At 33.8% G+C, this 21,708-nt stretch overlaps 4 protein-coding genes across 5 annotated transcripts; 2 read left to right on the top strand and 2 right to left on the bottom strand.

Annotated features, from left to right (window-relative positions):
- On the top strand, window positions 328-2,503 carry LOC18600997. The gene is made up of 2 exons (XM_018120442.1): window positions 328-847; window positions 1,846-2,503. The coding sequence occupies exons 1-2, from the start codon at window positions 432-434 to the stop codon at window positions 1,955-1,957; spliced, it is 528 nt and encodes a 175-aa protein (XP_017975931.1). The 5' UTR covers window positions 328-431; the 3' UTR covers window positions 1,958-2,503.
- Window positions 1,989-3,823, bottom strand: LOC18600996. The gene is made up of 3 exons (XM_018118957.1): window positions 3,633-3,823; window positions 3,427-3,479; window positions 1,989-3,304 (listed from the first exon to the last, which is right to left on the bottom strand). Exons 1-3 carry the CDS (start codon window positions 3,787-3,789, stop codon window positions 2,993-2,995), a joined length of 522 nt encoding a protein of 173 aa, XP_017974446.1. The 5' UTR covers window positions 3,790-3,823; the 3' UTR covers window positions 1,989-2,992.
- LOC18600995 (chloride channel protein CLC-b) lies at window positions 12,993-16,658 on the top strand. Of its 2 annotated transcripts, none has more exons than XM_007031788.2 (6): window positions 12,993-13,367; window positions 13,488-13,688; window positions 13,813-13,990; window positions 14,414-14,946; window positions 15,039-16,188; window positions 16,490-16,658. In XM_007031788.2, the coding sequence occupies exons 1-6, from the start codon at window positions 13,174-13,176 to the stop codon at window positions 16,637-16,639; spliced, it is 2,406 nt and encodes an 801-aa protein (XP_007031850.2). In that variant the 5' UTR covers window positions 12,993-13,173; the 3' UTR covers window positions 16,640-16,658. The 2 variants fall into 2 exon arrangements, with proteins under 2 accessions (XP_007031850.2, XP_007031847.2); XM_007031785.2 differs by lacking the exon at window positions 16,490-16,658 and adding an exon at window positions 16,288-16,444 and having other exon boundaries at window positions 12,995-13,367.
- On the bottom strand, window positions 16,544-20,672 carry LOC18600994 (uncharacterized RNA methyltransferase pc1998). Its single transcript, XM_007031784.2, has 15 exons — window positions 20,419-20,672; window positions 20,231-20,345; window positions 20,006-20,117; window positions 19,846-19,890; window positions 19,668-19,735; window positions 19,513-19,567; window positions 19,335-19,414; window positions 19,162-19,245; window positions 18,652-18,765; window positions 18,096-18,214; window positions 17,879-17,996; window positions 17,574-17,701; window positions 17,275-17,440; window positions 17,117-17,196; window positions 16,544-16,965 (listed from the first exon to the last, which is right to left on the bottom strand). The coding sequence occupies exons 1-15, from the start codon at window positions 20,607-20,609 to the stop codon at window positions 16,890-16,892; spliced, it is 1,551 nt and encodes a 516-aa protein (XP_007031846.2). The 5' UTR covers window positions 20,610-20,672; the 3' UTR covers window positions 16,544-16,889.

Below are 21,708 nucleotides of genomic sequence, written 5' to 3'. Positions count from 1 at the left end.
TATATTAATCATGTATGAAATATTATCAATGTATAATATTTATATATTATCACTTAATTATAAATAAAAATTAATTTATTAATATTATATAAAATTTATATATTAACAATACATCAAATATAACCGTTCTCAAAGATAACTCATAATGAATCTCTTTTTTTTTTTTGTCATTTTTGTATATAATTATACAACTTGAATTTAACATGGTTTTACGTAAGAAAGGCGAAAGGCCGGAAACCAAAACTCAAACTAGAAATTTTAAGGCCCAAAGTTTGGCCCTGAGGTTCGAGCCACAAAACAAGTACAAGGTAGAACTTATCCCAAGCCAGGGCAGTCAGCTTTACCAAGTCAAAACGGAAAGAGCACACAAGCAAAGCCAATAAAATTCCCATCCACAAACTGAAGAAAGCTCAACCCCATCATCCACACCAATGGCTACTTCACTCTCCCTCTCAAACTTCCTCTCCTTCCTCTTACCGTCCAATCCTCCTCCACCGCCACCCAAAGTAGCTCCTCTCAATAACCTTTACCTTTCTTCTCAGAAACCCAAAAACACTTTCCTTTCGGTGTCAGCCCAAGAGGATCAGTCTTCTTCGTTATCCACTGAATTGTCGGCTGTTATATGCCCTTCTCTTGCGTATGCAAATACCCTTTTCTTTAAATCTGCTTACAATGTTCAGGTTATCGTGGATGACAATGAACCCGAAGAAAGGCTTCTTAACAGGTTCAGAAGAGAGGTCATGAGAGCTGGTGTTATTCAAGAGTGTAAAAGGAGGAGGTTCTTTGAGAATAAGCAAGATGAGAAGAAGCGTAAGTCACGTGAGGCTGCAAAGCGTAATCGTAGAAGGTAATGCTTTGGTCCCTTTTTTTTTGTTTTTCTCTTTTTTTGTAGGCTGTAAAATGGAGATAATGAAGAAGAAAAAAAGGCAGGAACTTCGAAACTTGGATGTCATGTTTCATGTTTAGATTCTTTTCTTTGGATTTTTGTTTAATTCAGTAGTATTATTGGCTTTTCTTATAGCTTGGAAAGTTTTGGTTTTTCTGGGTTTAATTGGTTGTTGAAACCTGAGAAGATTTGAGGGGAAAGGAAGAGAAGGATTCATATGAAATTAAGCAATTTTGATTCCCGTGATCCAGCTTGAAGGAGAGGAAGGGGGAAAGAGAAAATTGTTGCCAAGAAAAATAAAGCTAGGAGTTTTGAGTTCTAACTTTTTGTCATGAACTTAAAAGCTGATCCCAAGTTGAATTTTGTTGGATATTTGTGTTTTAGCCATAAGAAATTGAAGCTTTTGTAGTTTTCCTGGGTTTGATTTCCTGGTGCTATGTTTCAAGAACTAGCTGCTACAGTTTTCCTTTGCGCTTTGTTTACAGTTGAGCTATCCCAAATAATTGTCTTTGAAACATGGTTTGAGGAGACTACTTCATTGTGTAGTATGAAGGTGCCAAAATTGAGCATCTACATTAGTGTTTAAGGAAGTCATATTTTCAGAACGACATAAATATTATAGACACATCATCTCTATGCAGTTTTGAATCTCATTGAGTATGTAGCATATTTTTTGTAGTTTTTTTTTTGTTTCTCCTACATTTACTTCTCCCATTAGGTCTGGCCTTTTTTGTGGTTCTTGTTGAGTCTTCAGTGGTCAATATCCGATCTTTTTTATATTGCTTTGTGAGTGTCCTAGATGTTGTTTCGTGCTAGGTTCCAGGGTCTAGATTCTGTTCCTTTAAGTTTATTGCCCATCCCTGTCGTAGCGATAAGACATCTTCTGTCTTTCTTTAGTTGGTTATATCTTTGTTGACAATGATTAGTGATGGTTATCTTCTCTCTTGCACTATGATCAGGCGTCCCCAAGCAAGATCCTCACTACCGAACAAGCAGGAAGTATCTTCAAAGAAGAGGGATGATGATGAAGAAGATAACTGGGAAATGCCAGATGGAGACCTTCCCTATTAACCACATCTTGCCATGTCATTGTTTACTAATCTTCATTGTTGTTTCTGGGGCTTTTTGTCTCTTGTAAGTTGCATTAGGCACCCTGCCACTTGCCCTGTAATTTTTTTCACATATATGAAGGAAAGATTTTCGTTCATTAATTGATTTGAAGGCAGTTTATGCATTACCATGATTTCCCGGACCTATAGAAAGGTAATCAGTGTCAGAAGTATGTCAAAGTTTGTATTTATTTATGTTTTCCTCTTTCTTTTTCTTCGTTCTAACATTGAGTTGAAAAGGAGACTGCAATTTCTTGTTCTCTAGGCATGGCAGTGTCGTCTTCTCCAGCTTCAAAGGCAGAGTAAGCAGTCGGACAAAGATATTGGAGCTTGCTGCTTCATATCAAGGTCGGTTGGTCAGAATTTGAATGACAGGGACTCTGAAAATCTGTTGAAACATTGACAGCTAAAAATCTATTCCCTAAGTCTGTTCTTGATTATTTGTAGTAGGGACACCAAAAATCATATTGCTTAAAACCTTATCAAGGAATCTGTAGGAGTGTTTCCATTTGAGTGTTTATTGAAGTCTGTTAGTCGGTTGTTCTGTTGTTTATGCAGATTCTATAATTGATGGTTCTTGGATTGTTTTCAACAATTTAACCATGCTTTCGGATTCACTGATGGGCACTTAGTTCTCGTTGATGTATTTGTGAAATAAGCTTGTGATTGCATGTGTGATGTACCAACGCATTGGTGCAATCGATTAAAACCGAGTTGATGTATTTGCTAACCAAAGGATTATCAGAATTAGCGTTATGGCTGCTCAGGGCCTCTGAACACGAGGTCGCTCAACAATGAGGCACAAAGCAAGTGGTCGAAGAAAATTTTTGGATGAAACTGGAAGTTAGAAATCACAGTGAGTGAAAGGGCAGTCATAAAAGATGGCATCAAGCAGCAGACAGAAATCATTTTTGCATATATGTTGACAAATATGATAAGATCCGAACCATTTTTACTGGACACATCTCGACAGGCAATACCTGTCCGAGAGGAGAAATCACCCTGTGCATTTCTGTGGAGCTCTCCACGATGAGGGTGACCACTTGGAGCTAGCATTTTTGGCGGATAGTTCTGTGAAGTTTCTCCAGTCATCAAGAACAAGCTTCAGGTGATGAATCTTGCTCTCAATCTTCTCACAGCAGGTTGCTTGTACGACAAATATCTGACTCAAATCACATGGCTTACAAAGGCTACCAAATTTCACCTCACTGAAATACTGAACCTGAAGTAAGCTGAAGTGGTCGATGCACTCCTTATTTGGAATAAGGTTGCAGACGGATTGATATTCAGGATGGGGATTCAAGTCCCTCTACGTTACCGAAACCCAAGTACTCATAAGTCATTAGTTCTGCGACGGTATAAAAGAATCCTCCTTCTCCTCCTACTCCGAAGCTTTTATCAGCGATAGGATAAAGCTCACATGAGATTGACAAATAAGAAGAAATTTCTGTCAACGGATTCCTCAGCCACATGACGTCTGCATTCTGCAACCAGCCAACCACAGTTAAGTTTACGTATAGGCTAAAGCTTGTGAAGGTGGGGGGAACTAAAAAAAATTACCGTAAAAACAACACTGTAAAACATATCAATACGTAGTTGTGCTAACTCTAGTCTTTTCGGACACTATATGATGCTACCTTGGGTCCCGGATGCTATCATATCGAATTTTCCTGTCACGAAGGTTTTGAGGTGGATACAATGGGGATGTCTAGACTTGCAATACTGTAAAGCTTGGCTATCCTCAGCAACGATAAACAGAAAATAGAAGCGAAAACTAACAAAGCAATCTTGCATCAGACTACTTGTCTTCTTGTAGTTGGATCTCCAAGTTTTTAGTTTTATACGATCAATTAAAAATTCTGATTTTAAAACACTGTATTCTAAATTAACATCTTTTTTTTTTTTTCCATTCTTACTTTTTTATAATGTTTTTAATACATTTCATATTCCATAAGTTGTTATAACTTTTGCTTAAACGAAATCCTTTACTTCTATTTGGTGCTTATTTTGGTTTTTTTATTTTTATAATTTTATGTCACGTATCTAATTTTATACTATCAACTAAAAATTTTGAGCCTAAAACTTTGAATCCTAAATTTATATCCTTTTGATTCTTTCTATTCATAATTTTTTAATTTGTTCTAATTTTTCTTTATTGGTAAAACATGAACAAAAATTCTTTGCTTCCTTTATAAAATATAGAATAATCTTTTGAAAAAAAAAACAAAAAACCAAGATCACTTCCTCTACCACAAATTTCTTTCTTTGATGCCAACATGTTCATGATGATTTCAAACACGTACATATGCAAAAGAAATCTTAAAATTTCCTCCCCTCAAATAAGCAAAATAAATCCAAATTTCATTATTTTTTTATATATTATATATAAAAATAAAACAACTTCCACCATTCTAGGCCAAGCTTTGCCTAGGCAATCTGCAAATAAACATGTAGCAAAACTATCTAGAGGAAAATAAAAAACGTGTAAACTTAAAGTTAAGTTATCATGGTGTGTAGTCATTCAATCAACATATTGATTAGCTTCACGATGAATGTGAGAAAGCGAATAATCCCAATTTCGACAAAGCAGCTCTCTAATGATTCTCAAAAGATGAGAATTTGGATCAAATACAAAAATATGGCCTGAAATTTTTTGTAAAGCTAATAAAGAGTCAAACTCCACCTAGATTCTCCTAAAGCCTCTATTCCAGAACAGCTTCAGGCCATGGTATATCGCCCATAATTCAGTTGTATGAAAAAGAGATATAAATTTTATATGTGAAGCCCACTGTTCAATTGCTATATTCATCCCTGATCAAATCCCCTGTGACTGCTAGACCCGATTGCCCTTGTGCACTCCCATCCACATTCAATTTAACAAACAAGCAAGCAAGTACGCCTTTCCCATGATATCATGATTTATTTCCTGTTTCACTCGGCTTTGCTCTCTTCTCAATTTCAATTTCAGGATCAAAACTCATTCTCTTTAATAACAATATGAAGCTTTGATCAAAATCACCACAACAATGTAATATTACTTGATGGTTAGTACATCAAATATAAACTATTTATTTATTAACAAAAGATGATAATATTTAATTTACTAATATTGTATGAAATCTATACAATCACAGTGTATAAAATATATACCTTTATTTTATTAGATCTTAAATCAAATCCTAAGAAAGATTTAACAATCCTATTCCATTGTATATTGTATATGACCTAGCACTTGTCATTAACTAATTTAATAAATGTTTATCATATATATATATATATACATGATAAAATCATCAAACACGTTTTAATTTAATGAAATGGACATTTGAAAAAGACAGAGTTCAAAAAAAAAAGAATTTCATACATATTGTAAGTTGAGATCTCTTACTTCTTGTGTGTCGAGATCCCTTTCCTTTGAGTTGACAAGTTATTTGATAGTTAAATTAGAAAACCAATACACAAGCAAGCAAATGAGGATAAACAAAAAAAAAAAATGAAAGAACATGGTGACTTTAATATCTTCATTTCCTTCATTTCTCTAGGTGGATTTTGACTAATATTTGACTATTTTCTTAGTGACAATAAAACAAAATGAGAGGATTAGAGGAATAATGTCTTCTAAATATCCAAATTTGACTTCTAATTAGTATCCCTTTTGTTCTTTCTATTCTTGCTTTTTCTTTTTTATTTTAAATATTTTTAATACCTTTCATAGTTTGTATAGTAATTGTTTAATCTTTTTCTTACCGGTAAAATGTGAACAAAAATTCTCTATTTCTATTTGGTGCTCATTTTATTTTTGTTTTCTTCCATAGTTTTTCGACACATATCTAGTTTTATACTATCAACTAAAAACTCTAATCCTAAAATTCTGAATCTTAAATTAGTATCCCTTTGGGTTCTTTCCTTTTCTTATATTTTTAATATCTTTCATATTTTATTAGTAGTTCTAACTTTTCTTTCCGGCACTATTTGAGTAAAAATTTTGTACTTACAGTTTATGCTCATTTTGGTGCTTTTGCTTTTCTCATAATTTTGTACTATTAATTAAAAACTCTGAATCCTAAATTAATGCCTCTTTTGGTTCTTTTCATTCTTACTTTTTTTAATGCTTTTAATACTGTCCATATTCTATAAGTTGTTATAACGTTTTCTTATAGGTAAAACATAAGCAAAAATCCTGTAATTATATTTGGTTCTCGTTTTGGTATTTTCTTTCATAATTTTGAACCACATATTTGGTTTTGTACTATTAATTAAAAGCTTTGATCATAAAATCTTGAATCTTAAATTAGTTTCTTTTTTAGTTTTTTTCATTACTTCTTTATTTAAAAATATTTTTAATGCCTTTCATATTCCATTAGTAATTTTAACTTTTTTTTGTTGGTAAAATTTGAGCAAAAATTTTATACTTCCATTTGGTGCTTGTTTAGTGTTTTTTCCATAATTTTACTCAAAGAATTTAACTTTATACTATCAACTAAAAATCCTAAAACTCTGAATCCTAAATTAGCATCCTTTTTGCTTCTTTCTACTCTTACTTTTTATAATGTTTTTAATACATTTCATATTCCCTAAGTTATTATAACTTTTTCTTTATGGTAAAACATGAATGAAAATCCTCTACTTTTATTTGGTGCTTGTTTTGGTTTTTTCATCTGTAATTTTATGTCACGTGTCTAATCGTATACTGTTGATTAAAAACTTTGATCCTAAAACATTGAATCTTAAATTTGTATCATCTTGGTTCTTTACATTCTTAAATTTTTTAATGTTTTTAATACCTTTCATATTCTATAAGTAATTTGTTCTAATTTTTCTTTACCGATAAAACATGAACAAAAATATTCTCCTTCATTTATAAAACATAGAATGATCTTTTGTAAAAAGAAAAACCAAAAAAAAAAAACAAAATCACTTCCTCTCCCTTAAATTTCTTTCTTTAAAGCCCATATATCCATAATGATTTTGAACACGTACATATGCAAAAGAAATCTTAAAATTTCCTTCCCTAAAACAAGCAAAAAAAAATTCAAATTTCAATTGCTGTCATAATAATGTAATATTACTTGATGGTTAGTACATTAAATATATACTATTTATTTATTAACAAAAGGTGATAATATTTGATTTATTGATATAGTATGAAATCTATACAATCACAATGTATCAAATATATATATTTATTTATTAGATCTTGAATCAAATCCTAAGAAAGGTTTGACGATCGTATTCCATTGTATATTGTATATGACCTAGCAGTTGCCATTAACTAATTTAATAAATGTTCGTCGTATATATATATATATATATATACACACACATACACGTGATAAGATCATCAAACAAGTTATAATTTAATAAAATGAACATATGAAAGTTAAAACATCCAATTTTGACTTCTAATTAGTATCTTTTTTGTTCTTTACATTCTTTTTTTTTAAATTTTTAATACCTTTCATATTTCGTAAGTAATTGTTCTAACTTTTCCTTACCGGTAAAACATGAACAAAAATCCTCTATTTCTATTTGGTGCTCATTTTGATGTTTTTCTTTCATAATTTTTCACCATGTATCCAGTTTTATATTATCAACCAAAAGAAGTCTGATCCTAAAATTCTAAATCCTAAGTTAGTATTCTTTTTTGTTCTTTCCATTCTTCCTGTTTTTAAATATTTTTAATATCTTTCATATTCCACAAATAGTTCTAATTTTTCTTTGTCAGCATAATTTGAAAAAAAAATCAATACTTCCATTTGGTGTTAAAATTGGTTTTTTTCCCCATAATTTTGCTCAACGAATTTAGTTATTAAAAACTCTAATACCAAAACCCTAAATCTTAAATTATTATTTTTTTTGGTTCTTTCCATTCTTACTTTTTTTAATATTTTTAACACCATTCATATTCCATAAGTTGTTCTAACTTTTTTGTCGATAAAACATAAGCACAAATTTTGTACTTACATTTGATATTCGTTTTAGTATTTTCTTTCATAATTTTGTGCCATGTATTTTCTGTTTTATATTATCATCTAAAACTTTAATTCTAAAATCTTGAATCTTAAAATAGTATCCATTTTAGTTTTTTTTTTTCATTCTTCCTTTGATAAAAATATTTTTAATACCTTTTATATTTCGTAAGTGTTCTAGCTTTTTTTTTTTGGTCTGAAAAAATTTACGTAAAAATTCTATACTTCAATTTGGTGCTCGTTTTGGTGGTTTTTTTTCATAATTTTGCTCAACGAATTTAATTTTATACTATCAGCTAAATGCTCTGATCCTAAAACTTTGAATTCTAAATTAGCATCCCTTTTGGTTCTTTGCATTCTTATATTTTTTAATGTTTTTAATACTTTTCATATTGCATATGTTGTTCTAACTTTTCCTTTCTGGTAATACGTTAATAAAAATCCTTTACTTCAATTTGGTACTCATTTTAGTTTTTGGTTTCATAATTTTATATCACGTATCTAGTTTGTACTATGAACTAAAACTGTGATCTTAAAATTTTGAATCCTAAATTAGTATCTTTTTGGTTCTTCCCATTCTTACTACTTTGTAATGTTTTTAATACCTTTCATATTCGTTAAATTGTTTAAACTTTTCATTACCAATAAAACGTGGACAAAAATTCTCTACTTTCATTTAGTGCTCGTTTTGCTATTTCTTTCTATAATTTTACGTCACAAATTTAGTTTTATACTATTAACTAAAAATTTTAATCTTAAAAATTTCGAATCTTAAACCCTAAACTCTAAATTATAAACTCTTAACTCTAAATCTTAATATGAAAAATTTAAAAAATATGTGATGTAAAAATATAAAAATAGTAGTAAATCGGACACCTAGTGTTAGTAGAGGATTTCTATTCGTAAAAACAAAAATAAAACAGTGCAACCAATGATTGTATTTTCAACAAAAAAGAGAAAAGAAAGGCCAATTTGGTAAACTTGTTAGGTTTGGTATCATCGGTCAAAAATATTGGTAAGGGAATAGTATTTATTCATTTAGAAAATGATATCGGAGAAAGAATACGAGACACTTTGAAACATCAAAACCAAACAAATTAATCCTATTCAATTGAATGGTTTCAAAAAAAATCTAATTCGAATGTAGATGAAATCTCAATCAGATTCATTGATCTTAAATTGAGAAAAATAATAAAATATTTATATAAAAAAAGTTCCATTGCTTCTGGATATAAACTTATTAGGGCCCATATGTTCTATCATATTTCAAAGATTAATGCTGCTGTGTTGTATATGTTGGACACCTGGGCCACAATCATGCTGGATAAACTTTAAATCCTCCACTATCTCCATGATTTTGGTGTATACGGGAAGTTCCCAAGTTTCAGGATCAATTTTCAAACTCTTAATTAATTTAAAAATTTATATTTAATATACTATACATGTATAATATTTACATACCGTTACTTAATCAGTTAATAAATAAATTTTAAAACTAAAAGTTTTCAAAAACAAATATTCATAATTTTAAAATATATTCCGATATCTCTATATGTACAATATATCAGATATAAATATTTTACTTAAATGGAATGATCTCCCTTCAAAACCTAAAAATTGATGCATTCAAATGCATTTAACATATATAATTTGAAAATCTAAAATTTGACTTCATATCTGATTACGTTTTTATTCTCATAAATTATCATGTGAAAAATTGTGACTTCTGCCTTATATTTAATAAGAAGAATTGACCAGGTGGAGGGTAGAGAGAGTGAAAGAGAAAAGACATTGAAGAAAAAAGGACGAAAAAGAAAAAGCTGCAAAGAGATCAGAGTTTAGTGTTGAAGCAAAGAGGTCCGAGTGTTGCACACGTGTTATACTCTAATAAGATACTTAAAAGGACGCCTTAAAAGGGCTTTTTCTTTTACCCACGTACAAGACATAGGAAAAAAAGAGAGAGAGAGAGATAGAAAGAGAAAGAAAAAAACAAATAGAAAGTGACCGTGTGAAACGCACTGGTCATAGTCGAATATACTTTAATGCCATCCTCCAGACTTTCCACACCACAAAGTCAGCTGCTCAAAGCCTCTGCCCGCAGGCCATATCTACTCAACAGCCACCCACCCTCTCCATACGCGTGGCTCTGCTATTTATCAGAGAAAGGTTTGCGTGTTAAAGTGAAAAGGAATGGGTTCTTTTTTTTTCTTTTCTTTTCTTTGTTATTTTATTTTTGACATCATGATGTATATAATATAATTATTCTATTTGGGATTTGAAATTTGGAAATTGGAATAGTCAGAAAAAGAGAAGTGTTCATTATCTGATTTTAATCATCGGAGCGTGTGACACAAGTTGTCTTGTAGCGTGTGATTGCAATTGAAGAACTCGCAAATAGTGAATTGTGTTATTCTTTGCAATGGTCGTACGGTATTATCAATCGGGGTGTTTGTTTCAAGTTCAAGTATTAGGTGTTAAAATTTCTTTAATAAGATATGAATAATTAAATTTTAATCAATTTTGAATTTCAATATTTTAAAACCCATAATTCCTTCCCAACCTTTTTATTTATAAAAAATGTCGAGCGAGTCTTGGACATGTGTCTATAGGACACTTATTTTGGGACAATTTTTATACAATGTTATAGATTTACAAATGAAATTTACTTTGATGTATAATAATATAAAATTTGCTAACCATCAAGATAAATTGAAAACAGTTTGTTTTTTTTTGGTGGCTCCTTGATTAAACGTAAAATAAAGCAAAAAAATGGATGTATGCTGATATAAGAAAGAAAAAGAATGGGGCTGAATTATTATTATGGGACAAATCACGCACATCTTGCTTTTGCATTTATGTGGTTTGGCTGAATGGTGGCGTCTCGATTTTGCGTTTTCCTAAATTTCACGATAATCCCATTTGCATCTCTTCTTTTTCATTTACTCTAAATAAAAAAAAATTTCAAAATTGCAATTAAAAAAAGTCCTCAGATCTGATGGTTGACAGTTCTCCACGTGGGTGGTGTTGGCAGAGAAGGACAAGAGAAGATTTATCTCATCTAATCCAAACCTAAAGACAAAGACATTCATGTGCGGGACTGGGGACATGCCAGTTGGCACAGTGGGGTTTTTTGCCCTGTCTGTGGATCTCCCATCAACCCAGCCGATGTTTGCCACGTGTCCCCTACACATGTCACCTTCCGAAAGAGCCAAAACCCATGTTGATAATTTAATGGAAATCCGGAATAATTCCATCACGTTATTAATTATTTTTCTATTTGTTTTATTGCCAACTCCCATGATTGATATTTGCAAAAAAAAAAAAAAAATCTATGAATAATATGGATAAGGGTGGCCCTTCAATCACCTCAAGGGTCGGACTTCTGTTCACCATTGATCTTTGTGATCTCCTCCATCTAGAGCATTACGCGTGTCTAAGTCCAATTGGGATTTAAGGGTTGTTATGATCTGTCACGAGGAACCTAATATTTAGCGTATGAACAAGAAGGGGACAACTGCGAAAAACAGGAAGCGGCCAATGGGAACAATGCTTCTTTAATATCTTTCGGCTATTTTTTATATAATATTTTTTTTGCTAATTATTATATTTTAACTCTTTCCACTTCATTTCATGTAATTTTTTTTTCTCAATTTACATTTTATAAATATATTTTTTAGGTCATTAATTTGGATAATAAAATTATCAAAATCCGTTTAATTTAAATTAACCTATTTTGTTTATATTAAAAAGTATTTTTATAATTTTATTGATCAAAATTAATAATTTAATTTTCAGAAAAAAATAATAGTTTAACTCTATAGGGACATAAATTATCTCCATGATGCTAATCAGGAAAAAAAATACTTATAAGGTATTAATTAACAAAAAAAACTGAATACCAAGCAAAAAATATTAAAATCACAAGAAATAAAAGTGAATTTTACTTTATTTTTGTGCGTGCCATGAGTGATACATAATTGAATTTAGAGAGAGTGACAGGATCATTGGTGGCCCCAAAATGTATAAAAATGGGGCCTACTTGCGGGCCCCATTTTCATCAACCATGCCGACACCGGGTGATCTTAGGAGTGATTTGCGTGGGGTGCGCAGCGTAGATTTCTTTTGACCAAAAAATGTATTTTTTATTATGCAAAATTTTCATAAACTATTAAAATAAAGGAGAAATTCAAAATTTAGTTTGCCATTTGCTTACACTCAAAGTTGCACAAATAAAATGAAATAAGTAGCTATCATATCATATGCAAATCATGATGGACCCAGAATTCTCTCAAATAATTGCAAATCTTTCAAAGGTACCATATTGTAATTTTTAAAAATTTATATTTGATGTACATTCTGTATATAATATTTATACACTATCATTTAATTAAATATTATTATTTCTTTATTGAAGTAACATATTAAGATTGCATCATATATAAATCTTTATTTTAATCTGAATTTAAAATTTAAAAAACAACCCATTTGAGAATTATGTCATCTAAGATTATAAATCAAGTTTCCATTGGGTGGATAAATTAAGATGAATGAAAATGAAAGGTTTATAACTTGATCTACACCCCTTATCCTTGTTTCTTTCCTCTTGATAAAATTCTCAGGCTTTGAGGCATCCTTGGAGAGTGGCTTAATCATTTATGGCCATAAGTCCAAGGATAATTATCACTCACCTTTTCTTGGACCACATGCTATACAAAAATACTTCCTTTCCTTTTCCCCCCAAAGCTTTGTTGTAAACAACAAGTGTTTTTTTTTTTTTACCTTTGACAATTACTCCCAAATATAACAAGAATTAAGATAAAATGTATTAATTAGTTCACCTAACAATAAGTTTAATGATTTGCATGATTTATTCTAACATTTGAGAGGAAAAGGGGAAGAAAACAAAGAGCCATGTGACAAACATGTAACAAAAGAAAAAATATGAAACTTGACTCTTCTAGATCTTACCCAAAATTTTGCTATTAAGCAACAAAAAGTGTGTACGAATTTACATAAATTATTTTTTGATAAGACAAAGGAACAGAGAAGTATAAGGTGCATGATGACAGGCATTTTCCAAGTTTTCAAAAATCCCAAGAGATATAAAGAGGCTATTCAATCCATGGCCATCTAAAAGCCTACTAGAAAAGAAAAAGACCAGCAGCATCTCCATTAATTCTTTTGTCTTTGTAAAGCTTCTGTTTTTACAATGGAGGAGGATTCAACTCAGTTGGCAAAACCAGAAACTCCCCATAACTTGGAAGCTGAAGCTGATGAAGAAGAAAGAGACCCTGAGAGCAATTCTCTGGGTGAGCCACTTCTCAAGAGAAACAGAACTCTATCTTCCAGTCCACTAGCCTTGGTTGGAGCCAAGGTCTCCCATATAGAGAGCTTGGACTATGAGTAATAAAGCTGTTTACATAAATATATATTTTGAATTCTGATTCAGTTCTCTTTCTTTCTTGTTTGATCTTTGTTTGAGTAACATTTATTGAGAACTGATCAGTAGTAGCTGTGATGCAGGATCAATGAGAATGATATTTTCAAACATGATTGGAGAAGCAGATCCAAAGTACAGGTTTTGCAGTACATATTCTTGAAATGGACTCTGGCTTTCCTTGTTGGATTGCTAACAGGATTGATTGCCACTCTTATCAATCTTGCAATTGAGAACATTGCTGGCTACAAGCTTCTTGCTATTGTTGGATTCATCGAGGAGGGAAGGTATAGATGTCGTTCCTAGCATTTCTGATCATTGTTTTCAGTTTCCATGATCAAATACCAAACTTTTGCTTATATCCAAGAGAATCTGAATTTGATTTTGATATGACTAGGTGACTTGATGCAGGTATTTATCTGGGTTGGTCTTTTTCACCGGTGTCAATTTTTCCCTGACCTTGGCTGCTGCACTTCTGTGTGTGTGTTTTGCGCCAACTGCAGCTGGTCCTGGTATTCCGGAAATCAAGGCTTATCTCAACGGAGTTGATACTCCTAACATGTTTGGTGCCACAACATTGATTGTCAAGGTTGGTTAATTAGCTTTCAATCAGAATGCCTTGTAAACAAACAGTTCCAATAATGGTTCAAATCATACAAGAATTTACTCTTAGGAAGTAGAATAAATCAGACAAGAAATTTGGTTATGATTGGCACCAGGGTGCATAGTTCAGAGGATTGACTTTGATGTACGTTTTGAAAGTGACTTGATCATTATCTGAAAATGAACACTCGATCTCATATCTGACTTATAATTTAAGGTTTCAGCCAAATATGGACGATGAAAGTTCGATCAGATCTGGAATTGGGTAATGATCTAGTCCTAAGTGTAAAGTCATGCACGGTTGACACAGGAACATAACCAAAGAAACTGTTGCATAAAGTACGAGACAGCTCTCACTTTATTTTGTTTATTATAGCTAAGCATGCTGATAAATTTTCAATAACTGTAGATTGTTGGCAGCATTGGAGCAGTTTCTGCGGGCCTGGATCTGGGGAAAGAAGGGCCCTTGGTGCACATCGGTAGTTGCATTTCTTCTTTACTAGCCCAGGGAGGGCCTGACAACCACCGTCTCAAGTGGCGTTGGCTTCGCTACTTCAACAATGACCGTGATCGCAGAGATATCATCACCTGTGGTGCTTCCTCAGGCGTTTGTGCAGCTTTCCGTGCCCCGGTGGGAGGCGTCCTGTTCTCTCTTGAAGAGGTTGCAACGTGGTGGAGGAGTTCCCTTCTCTGGAGAACTTTCTTTAGTACAGCGGTTGTGGTGGTGGTGCTGAGGGCATTCATTGAAATCTGCAATTCTGGGAAATGTGGCCTTTTCGGAACAGGAGGGTTGATCATGTTTGATGTGAGTGATGTTACTGTCAGTTACCATCCCATGGATGTAATCCCAGTGATCATAATTGGAATCATTGGTGGACTTCTGGGAAGCCTCTATAATCACGTTCTCCACAAGGTCCTCAGACTCTACAATCTCATTAACCAGTAAGCCACAGAATCCAACTATCTCTTCAATTATCGTACATCACATTTTATCATCAATGTTTAATAATCACATTTTTTTTGTTCTGTTGCAGGAAAGGGAAAATGCATAAAGTACTTCTAGCTCTAGCCGTCTCTCTCTTTACCTCAGTGTGCCAATATTGTCTCCCTTTTCTAGCCCAATGCAGACCTTGTGATCCCTCTTTCCAGGACACTTGTCCCACGAACGATCGGTCTGGAAACTTCAAGCAGTTCAACTGCCCAGATGGCTACTATAATGATCTAGCTACCCTCCTTCTTACCACTAATGATGATGCTGTTCGAAACATTTTCTCCTCCAACACTTCCTCTGAATTCCAAGTTTCCTCCATTCTATTTTTTTTTGTACTTTATTGCATCTTAGGGCTGATTACTTTTGGCATTGCCGTGCCATCCGGTCTCTTCCTCCCTATCATCCTCATGGGCTCAGGTTATGGTCGACTTCTTGGTATGGTCATGGGATCATATACAAACTTAGACCAGGGGCTTTATGCTGTTCTCGGTGCAGCCTCTCTCATGGCTGGCTCAATGAGGATGACTGTGTCACTTTGTGTGATATTCCTTGAACTCACAAACAACCTTCTTTTGCTGCCAATAACAATGATAGTCCTTCTGATTGCTAAAACTGTTGGAGACAGCTTCAACCCCAGCATCTACGAGATTATACTGGAACTCAAAGGCCTCCCTTTCCTGGATGCAAATCCTGAGCCCTGGATGAGAAATCTCACTGTTGGTGACCTTGCTGACGCCAAGCCACCAGTAGTCACTCTCTGTGGGGTGGAAAAGGTGTCGCGTATCGTGGATGTATTGAAGAATACTACACATAATGCATTCCCCATTGTCGATCAAGGTGTGCTGGTGCCGGGAACCATTTCCACTGGGGCAACAGAACTGCATGGACTGATCCTCAGAGCACACCTTGTCCAAGCCCTGAAGAAGAAATGGTTCATGCCAGAGAAAAGGAGAACAGAGGAATGGGAAGTGAGGGAGAAATTCAACTGGGTTGATCTGGCCGAAAGGGAACTGAAGATTGAGCAGGTGGCTGTGACTCGTGATGAAATGGAAATGTATGCTGATTTACATCCTCTCACCAATACAACCCCTTACACGGTGGTGGAAAGCATGTCAGTGGCTAAAGCCATGGTTCTATTCAGGCAAGTTGGACTGCGGCATTTGCTCATCGTGCCAAAGTATCAAGGGGCAGGGGTGAGTTTACCAACCCAACACTTAATTCTTCTATTTTTTTATAGCTAATGAAGTTTTTTTCCTACCAAATTGCTAATCTGAGCCATGCGTCACCTGCAGGTGACTCCTGTAGTTGGGATCTTAACCCGGCAGGACTTACGGGCATACAACATTTTGACTGCCTTCCCTCATCTGGCAAGATGCAAAGGGGAAGAAAAGGATTGTTGATGTCTCGTAATAATAAAAAAAGTATAATAGCAGATTTGTTTGAACCACACATCTCTATTTGTTATTGTTTTTCTAAGTAACCTTTTCCGATCAGTTTTGCAGTTTTTTCACCGATCCGAGAGTAGATAGAAGAGAATCAACAACCATGTACAACTTTGATCAGTTGCGCCTATTCTTTTTCATAAAATTTCAGTCAATAATGAAAAAATTTCCATTTAGTTCAGCACAGAGGAATGAATGGTAAACATTTTTTTTTCTATTTACATCCTGCTGTCCTCTTATATGCAACATATGTACTCGAGTTCTGAGTCTTCTTAACATGCCAAACCTGAGACCATTTGACAACGAAGGCCACTCAAAAGCTGGTGCATCTTTCACAACCACACACCGATGAATCGCCTATCTTACCTATGACTATGATCTGACCATTTTCTTAAAGAAGAAGCTGAAAAGAGATTCAAAAACTTAATGCAAAATCAATGGTACTCTGTTCCTCACAACTGTTTCTTCTTTTTCTTCCCTGTTTTCTTTTTCTTAAGGCTCCTTTTGAACACTGCCAAAACCTCAATGCTGCAAGAAATATCCCAACATTACTCCCAATGGATAAATCACGGGAAGGAGAAGAAAGGGTTAACTTTACAAATCACGTGACAGACAAAATACATGTTCATTATGTTCACTTTTATTTATGCAATAAAACACAAATTTGAAGGAGCAATACCTCTGAGTGCCAGGAAAGAAATTAAAACCATGGGCCTTTTCCAAATGCCAACTCTTACTGGTCAACAAGGCCTTGCAATCCTGTCACATCACAATCCAATTAGTTTGTAAAAACTCTGCAAAGTTAGCAACAGTACACAATCTTCCAACCAAAAGCACCTTTTTGAAGCTTTCCCACCCGCAGCTTATATAAATGAGAGTTTGTGGAAGAGATTGAGGATCTTCCGAAGTTGTTTCTCTTCCAACTTGAATTGAAGCTTCTTTTGCACGTTCTTTTTCACGTAAAATCCATGGTCTCTTTTCTTCTTTTATATTTGAAGATGAACTGGAGTTCAGATATAGAAGTTAAATATTTGAAATTTAAGTGCTGCAAATACCAAATAACAATTGAATAGTGTTTATAGGAACTCCAATCATACCCCTGTCCAGATGGCTTCAAAGATACAGAATCATCCTACCTTTTCAATGATGGTTTAACTTTATGTGAAGATATAGTTCGTAAAGCATCAATCAAAGAGGCATCCAGTCCCTTCCTAGGAGGATCAACAACAATTACATCGGATCCAACAAGCCAAGAAAGAGGATCCTGCAAAATAAGGGAATCCATCATACAGTTAGTTCTGAATTACTTAACATCAATAGTACAGGCCAAACTTTGATGGAAGCTCAAGGCACAGCAAAAACATCATTCTAAGTAGAGTGAATTGTGTGTGAATCCCAAATGATATGCAAGACCATAAATTTGCATGAACTTGATACTAACAATGGAAGTGTCAGTGTTATGCCAGCTAATGCTGCCCTCTATAGAGTTTGGTAAGCGGTCAATCGTCTTCTCAAATGATGGCTTAGACTCTTTGTTAATCTCGATGCATTTGACAGACCTGGTAAACATTAGAAATAAAATGAGAAAAAAAGTTTATTCCCATTAAAGCAAGAATCAGAGAGAAATCTGAAGCGTTTAGGACCATCCTGCTTCCTGCCTGCATTTTTTATTGGCAGCTAAGGATAATCCAATTACACCAGCTCCTGCATACAAATCAGCCACAGATGCTCCATAAGGCACATGCTTGTGTAATTTCTGAAGCAAGTTATCAAAAGCCTGAAAAAGAAACAATAAGGCAAAGTATACTAAGCTGGATTTCAAACAAGCAATATAAGATAAAGCTTTGCATTTCCTGCAGGTACTTAAGTTGTATTATGCATCATATGCTGATCTACAGTTCCAGGCAGAGAATAAAAATGGAAAAAAGGATATAAATGTGTCCTGCATCATGCAGTAATCACAAAATGGACCAAGAAAAGGCACAAGCACCTATATCAGAAACAAAATTCACTATGACGGCTATAGCTTTCAAAAATGGCACCTCCGAGCCCTGACTCTGCAGACCGTCAGTTTGCCTGTGTGAATAATATTTTGCAATGCTTAGCTCTAGTTTGCTGCATACTATTCATTTTTTTTCTTAGTTGATTGTATATTTGATAGCATGTAAGTATTCCCACTCAAACATGACCTATTTAATTAGCAGCTTTGCTCACCCGTGTGTTTGCTTGGCCAAAACTGGAGGGATCCAAGGATATATCAATTCCTCCAACATGTTCCCAGAAATCTCTTTCCCCTAACAGATGTCTCCACCTATTCCCAAAAATTATCTGCATCATCAGTAAACATTATAAGTTCCTAGTGTTCAAAGCATTTAAAAAGGGGAAAAAAGAAAAGGAACAATCAACAATGGCTAGCAGCATAGCAAATGACAATGAACATACCAGAACAATTAGCAATTCATGCAACTGGCAAAATTTCACTTCCACTTCAAATTACTTGTTATAAAAGATCAATGAGTCCATTTCAGTTTCTTCTCAACGGTTTCTTAAAATAGACTTTTACCGCTTCTAAGCTCTTCCAGTTTGCCAGCTCAAACAATGAGATTAATTTAAAGGAAATATCCAAGAATCACAATTGCATTAATAACAACTTTTTCCTCTCAACAAGCCACAGCAGACATGAGCTATTCATTATATATTTCAAAAGATAAACTACCAACTCACATTGTTAGTAGATGTCTGAAAATTAGCCCATACAGAGTGAATCAAATGGAGATTACTCCTTGGCCCACCATTTCTCCACAAAAACTGTACACCATTAGGCAAAACTATACATCAAACGACAAAAGGTAAGACAAGGCAACAAGAGGGTATAAAAGTTAGGAAGTTGAGCTCACATTGGCCAGGGCATTTAATTTGTCAGAATTCGAGGATTTCTCATTTCTTGAATTCCAAACTAGAGATACCTGTACTCTACCTGGAATCAAATTATAACGACCTTTACTCTCATTTGTCTTGAGTTATTAAGAAAAACAGAGATATTTTCCAAATATACATATAATTGTTTAAAATTACCATTTCTATATCTTTCCGCAGCTGGAAGTGATGTATTGTATGTTGTCACTGCCATCTGCAGACAACAAACATTTATCAAAATCTTCATATACATATACATAAACATATCGCCTTTCTTGTTGATTTATGCACTTAAAATCATCTGAATAAATCACCTGAAGGTATCGCAAATCCCCTGTCCCTTGATCCTCATCGTATGGCTCAATATTTAATTCTCTAATACCTAAATACAAAAACATAAAAGTTTAAGTTAAAAGAAAATTGTATATTTAATCAAAAAAGAAAATTTAAAAGAGAAAAGAAAGGAAGAAAAGAAAGAAGAAAAGATTCCACCTTGTCTTAGTAGCTCAACAGCGGCATTAATATTGGGGTGATGAGCTGGAGCAGCAAGATTAACATTAAACAAATCAAGATTAAGAACGTAAAACATTGATTAGCAAAAAATAACAAAGGTAATTGAAAAATATTAATTAAAATTTTCGATTTTTCAGACCTTTGCATTGAGGAATATCCACAACGTTATGAGTACCCTCCTGGTAGAGTCCAATCAGAGGGTTCTCCGATGATCCACGAACGGCTAGCTTTGCTCGACACCTCCATCCCCACTGGAAAGCGAAGCACAGAATCAAAACCCTCCCCAAAAAGTTATCGATTTTAAGGGAAAAGTGAGAGGAAAATTTTTAAGTGGGAAATGAATATGTACTCGTGGTAATAATACCAATCTACAGCTATCGAAAGTAAAATCTGAAACTCCAAGACTCTTGAAGAAATCAGTTGCTTCCTCCACGATGATCGGACGGTGTAGATTGAACTCGTGCGTGCATCCAGAGCACCTGAAAATTACATTTTTTTTCTTAAAAAAAACTTAAGTCATTGCAACTAAAATTTGAGTGAAATCATGCGTACGTTTCGAAGTGAGGGCATTGCAATGCGCATGTTGGCGAGGGAAGGGCGGCTGCGGCTGCGGTTGCGGTAGCGGTAGCGGTAGGAGGGAGGATAGAGGGAGGAGGTGAAGGGAGAGTGACGGCTGGGGATGAAGACACGCGGCAGGTAATGATTGGGCAAGGTGGGCGGAAAGGGAGGGTGTACAGGGACATCTGTGCGGCGTGCGGTGGCCGGTGTTGAGATTTCTTTAACTCTCCTTGGCGGGAATGGATAACACTGGCATTACACCGATAAATATCTAATTGATTCACCGGGTCGGTTGTGCTTTTTAACCCGATCCGGATCCATCTGTTATCCATTTCCTTTTTAGATGGGCCGGATCAGGCTGGTTAATCCATTTCAAAGTTTACGGGCTCGACGTTGGGGTCTAGACAAGCTGCTTGACCCATGAACAATATAATGACATAATTACTAATACTAATTATGTCTTATTATGTTTTTTTTCAATATTTTTTGTCATGAGAAGCAACTATAATTTTGTGCAATTTTATATGGATTTACATTTGATACGTAGTCAATTTATATTATTTATACATTATCACTTAATCAGAGAGTACCGTTTCTTAAACATGTAAAGATAAAAGTTAAAAAATCGTTCAAAATAAATATTTTAAAAATTATGAATATTTATTTTTTGAGAGTTTTCAATTTTTAAATTTATTTATTAATGATATGACAATATTTGATTAAATAATAATATATAAGTATTATATACTGATGGTGTATCAAATATAAATTTGTTATATATCTAAGATTTTTGAGTCTGTAAATGTACAATCTTTCTTGATAAAAAATACAAAATTATCTATCGTTATAATAAAGTTATATATTGATATAAATTGAGTAATAAATATATGAGATAAATATTATTAGATCCATGCATTACTTAACCACTTAGTTTACTTGAAACTGACTCTTTTGAGTTGTGTTCAACTCTTTAGCAGGATGCAAGATCTTTGGGCACTCCAGGAGTACAGTTTGATTAATAAATTTCCACAAATATGAAAAAGTGTGAAAATTTTTCCGTTTTCCACAATATGAATAGGTTGAAAATTTCCAGTTGCCGCTATGGGTTGGGTAAGGGTTGTTCTTTACCTTTATCCATACTCCACGAATCCATACTTTGCCTGCTAGGAAGCCATAGTCACGACTTTCAGAATATCTTAAACATGTACATAAGACAATTGAACTCAGAAACATATGGCTTCCTCAAATGGTTCAGCATAACGGTTTTTTTTTTTTTTTACTTTA

Source organism: Theobroma cacao, chromosome 4, assembly GCF_000208745.1.
Source record: "Theobroma cacao cultivar B97-61/B2 chromosome 4, Criollo_cocoa_genome_V2, whole genome shotgun sequence".
NCBI lineage: Eukaryota > Viridiplantae > Streptophyta > Magnoliopsida > Malvales > Malvaceae > Theobroma > Theobroma cacao.
This window is presented reverse-complemented; position numbering and strand designations above follow the sequence as displayed.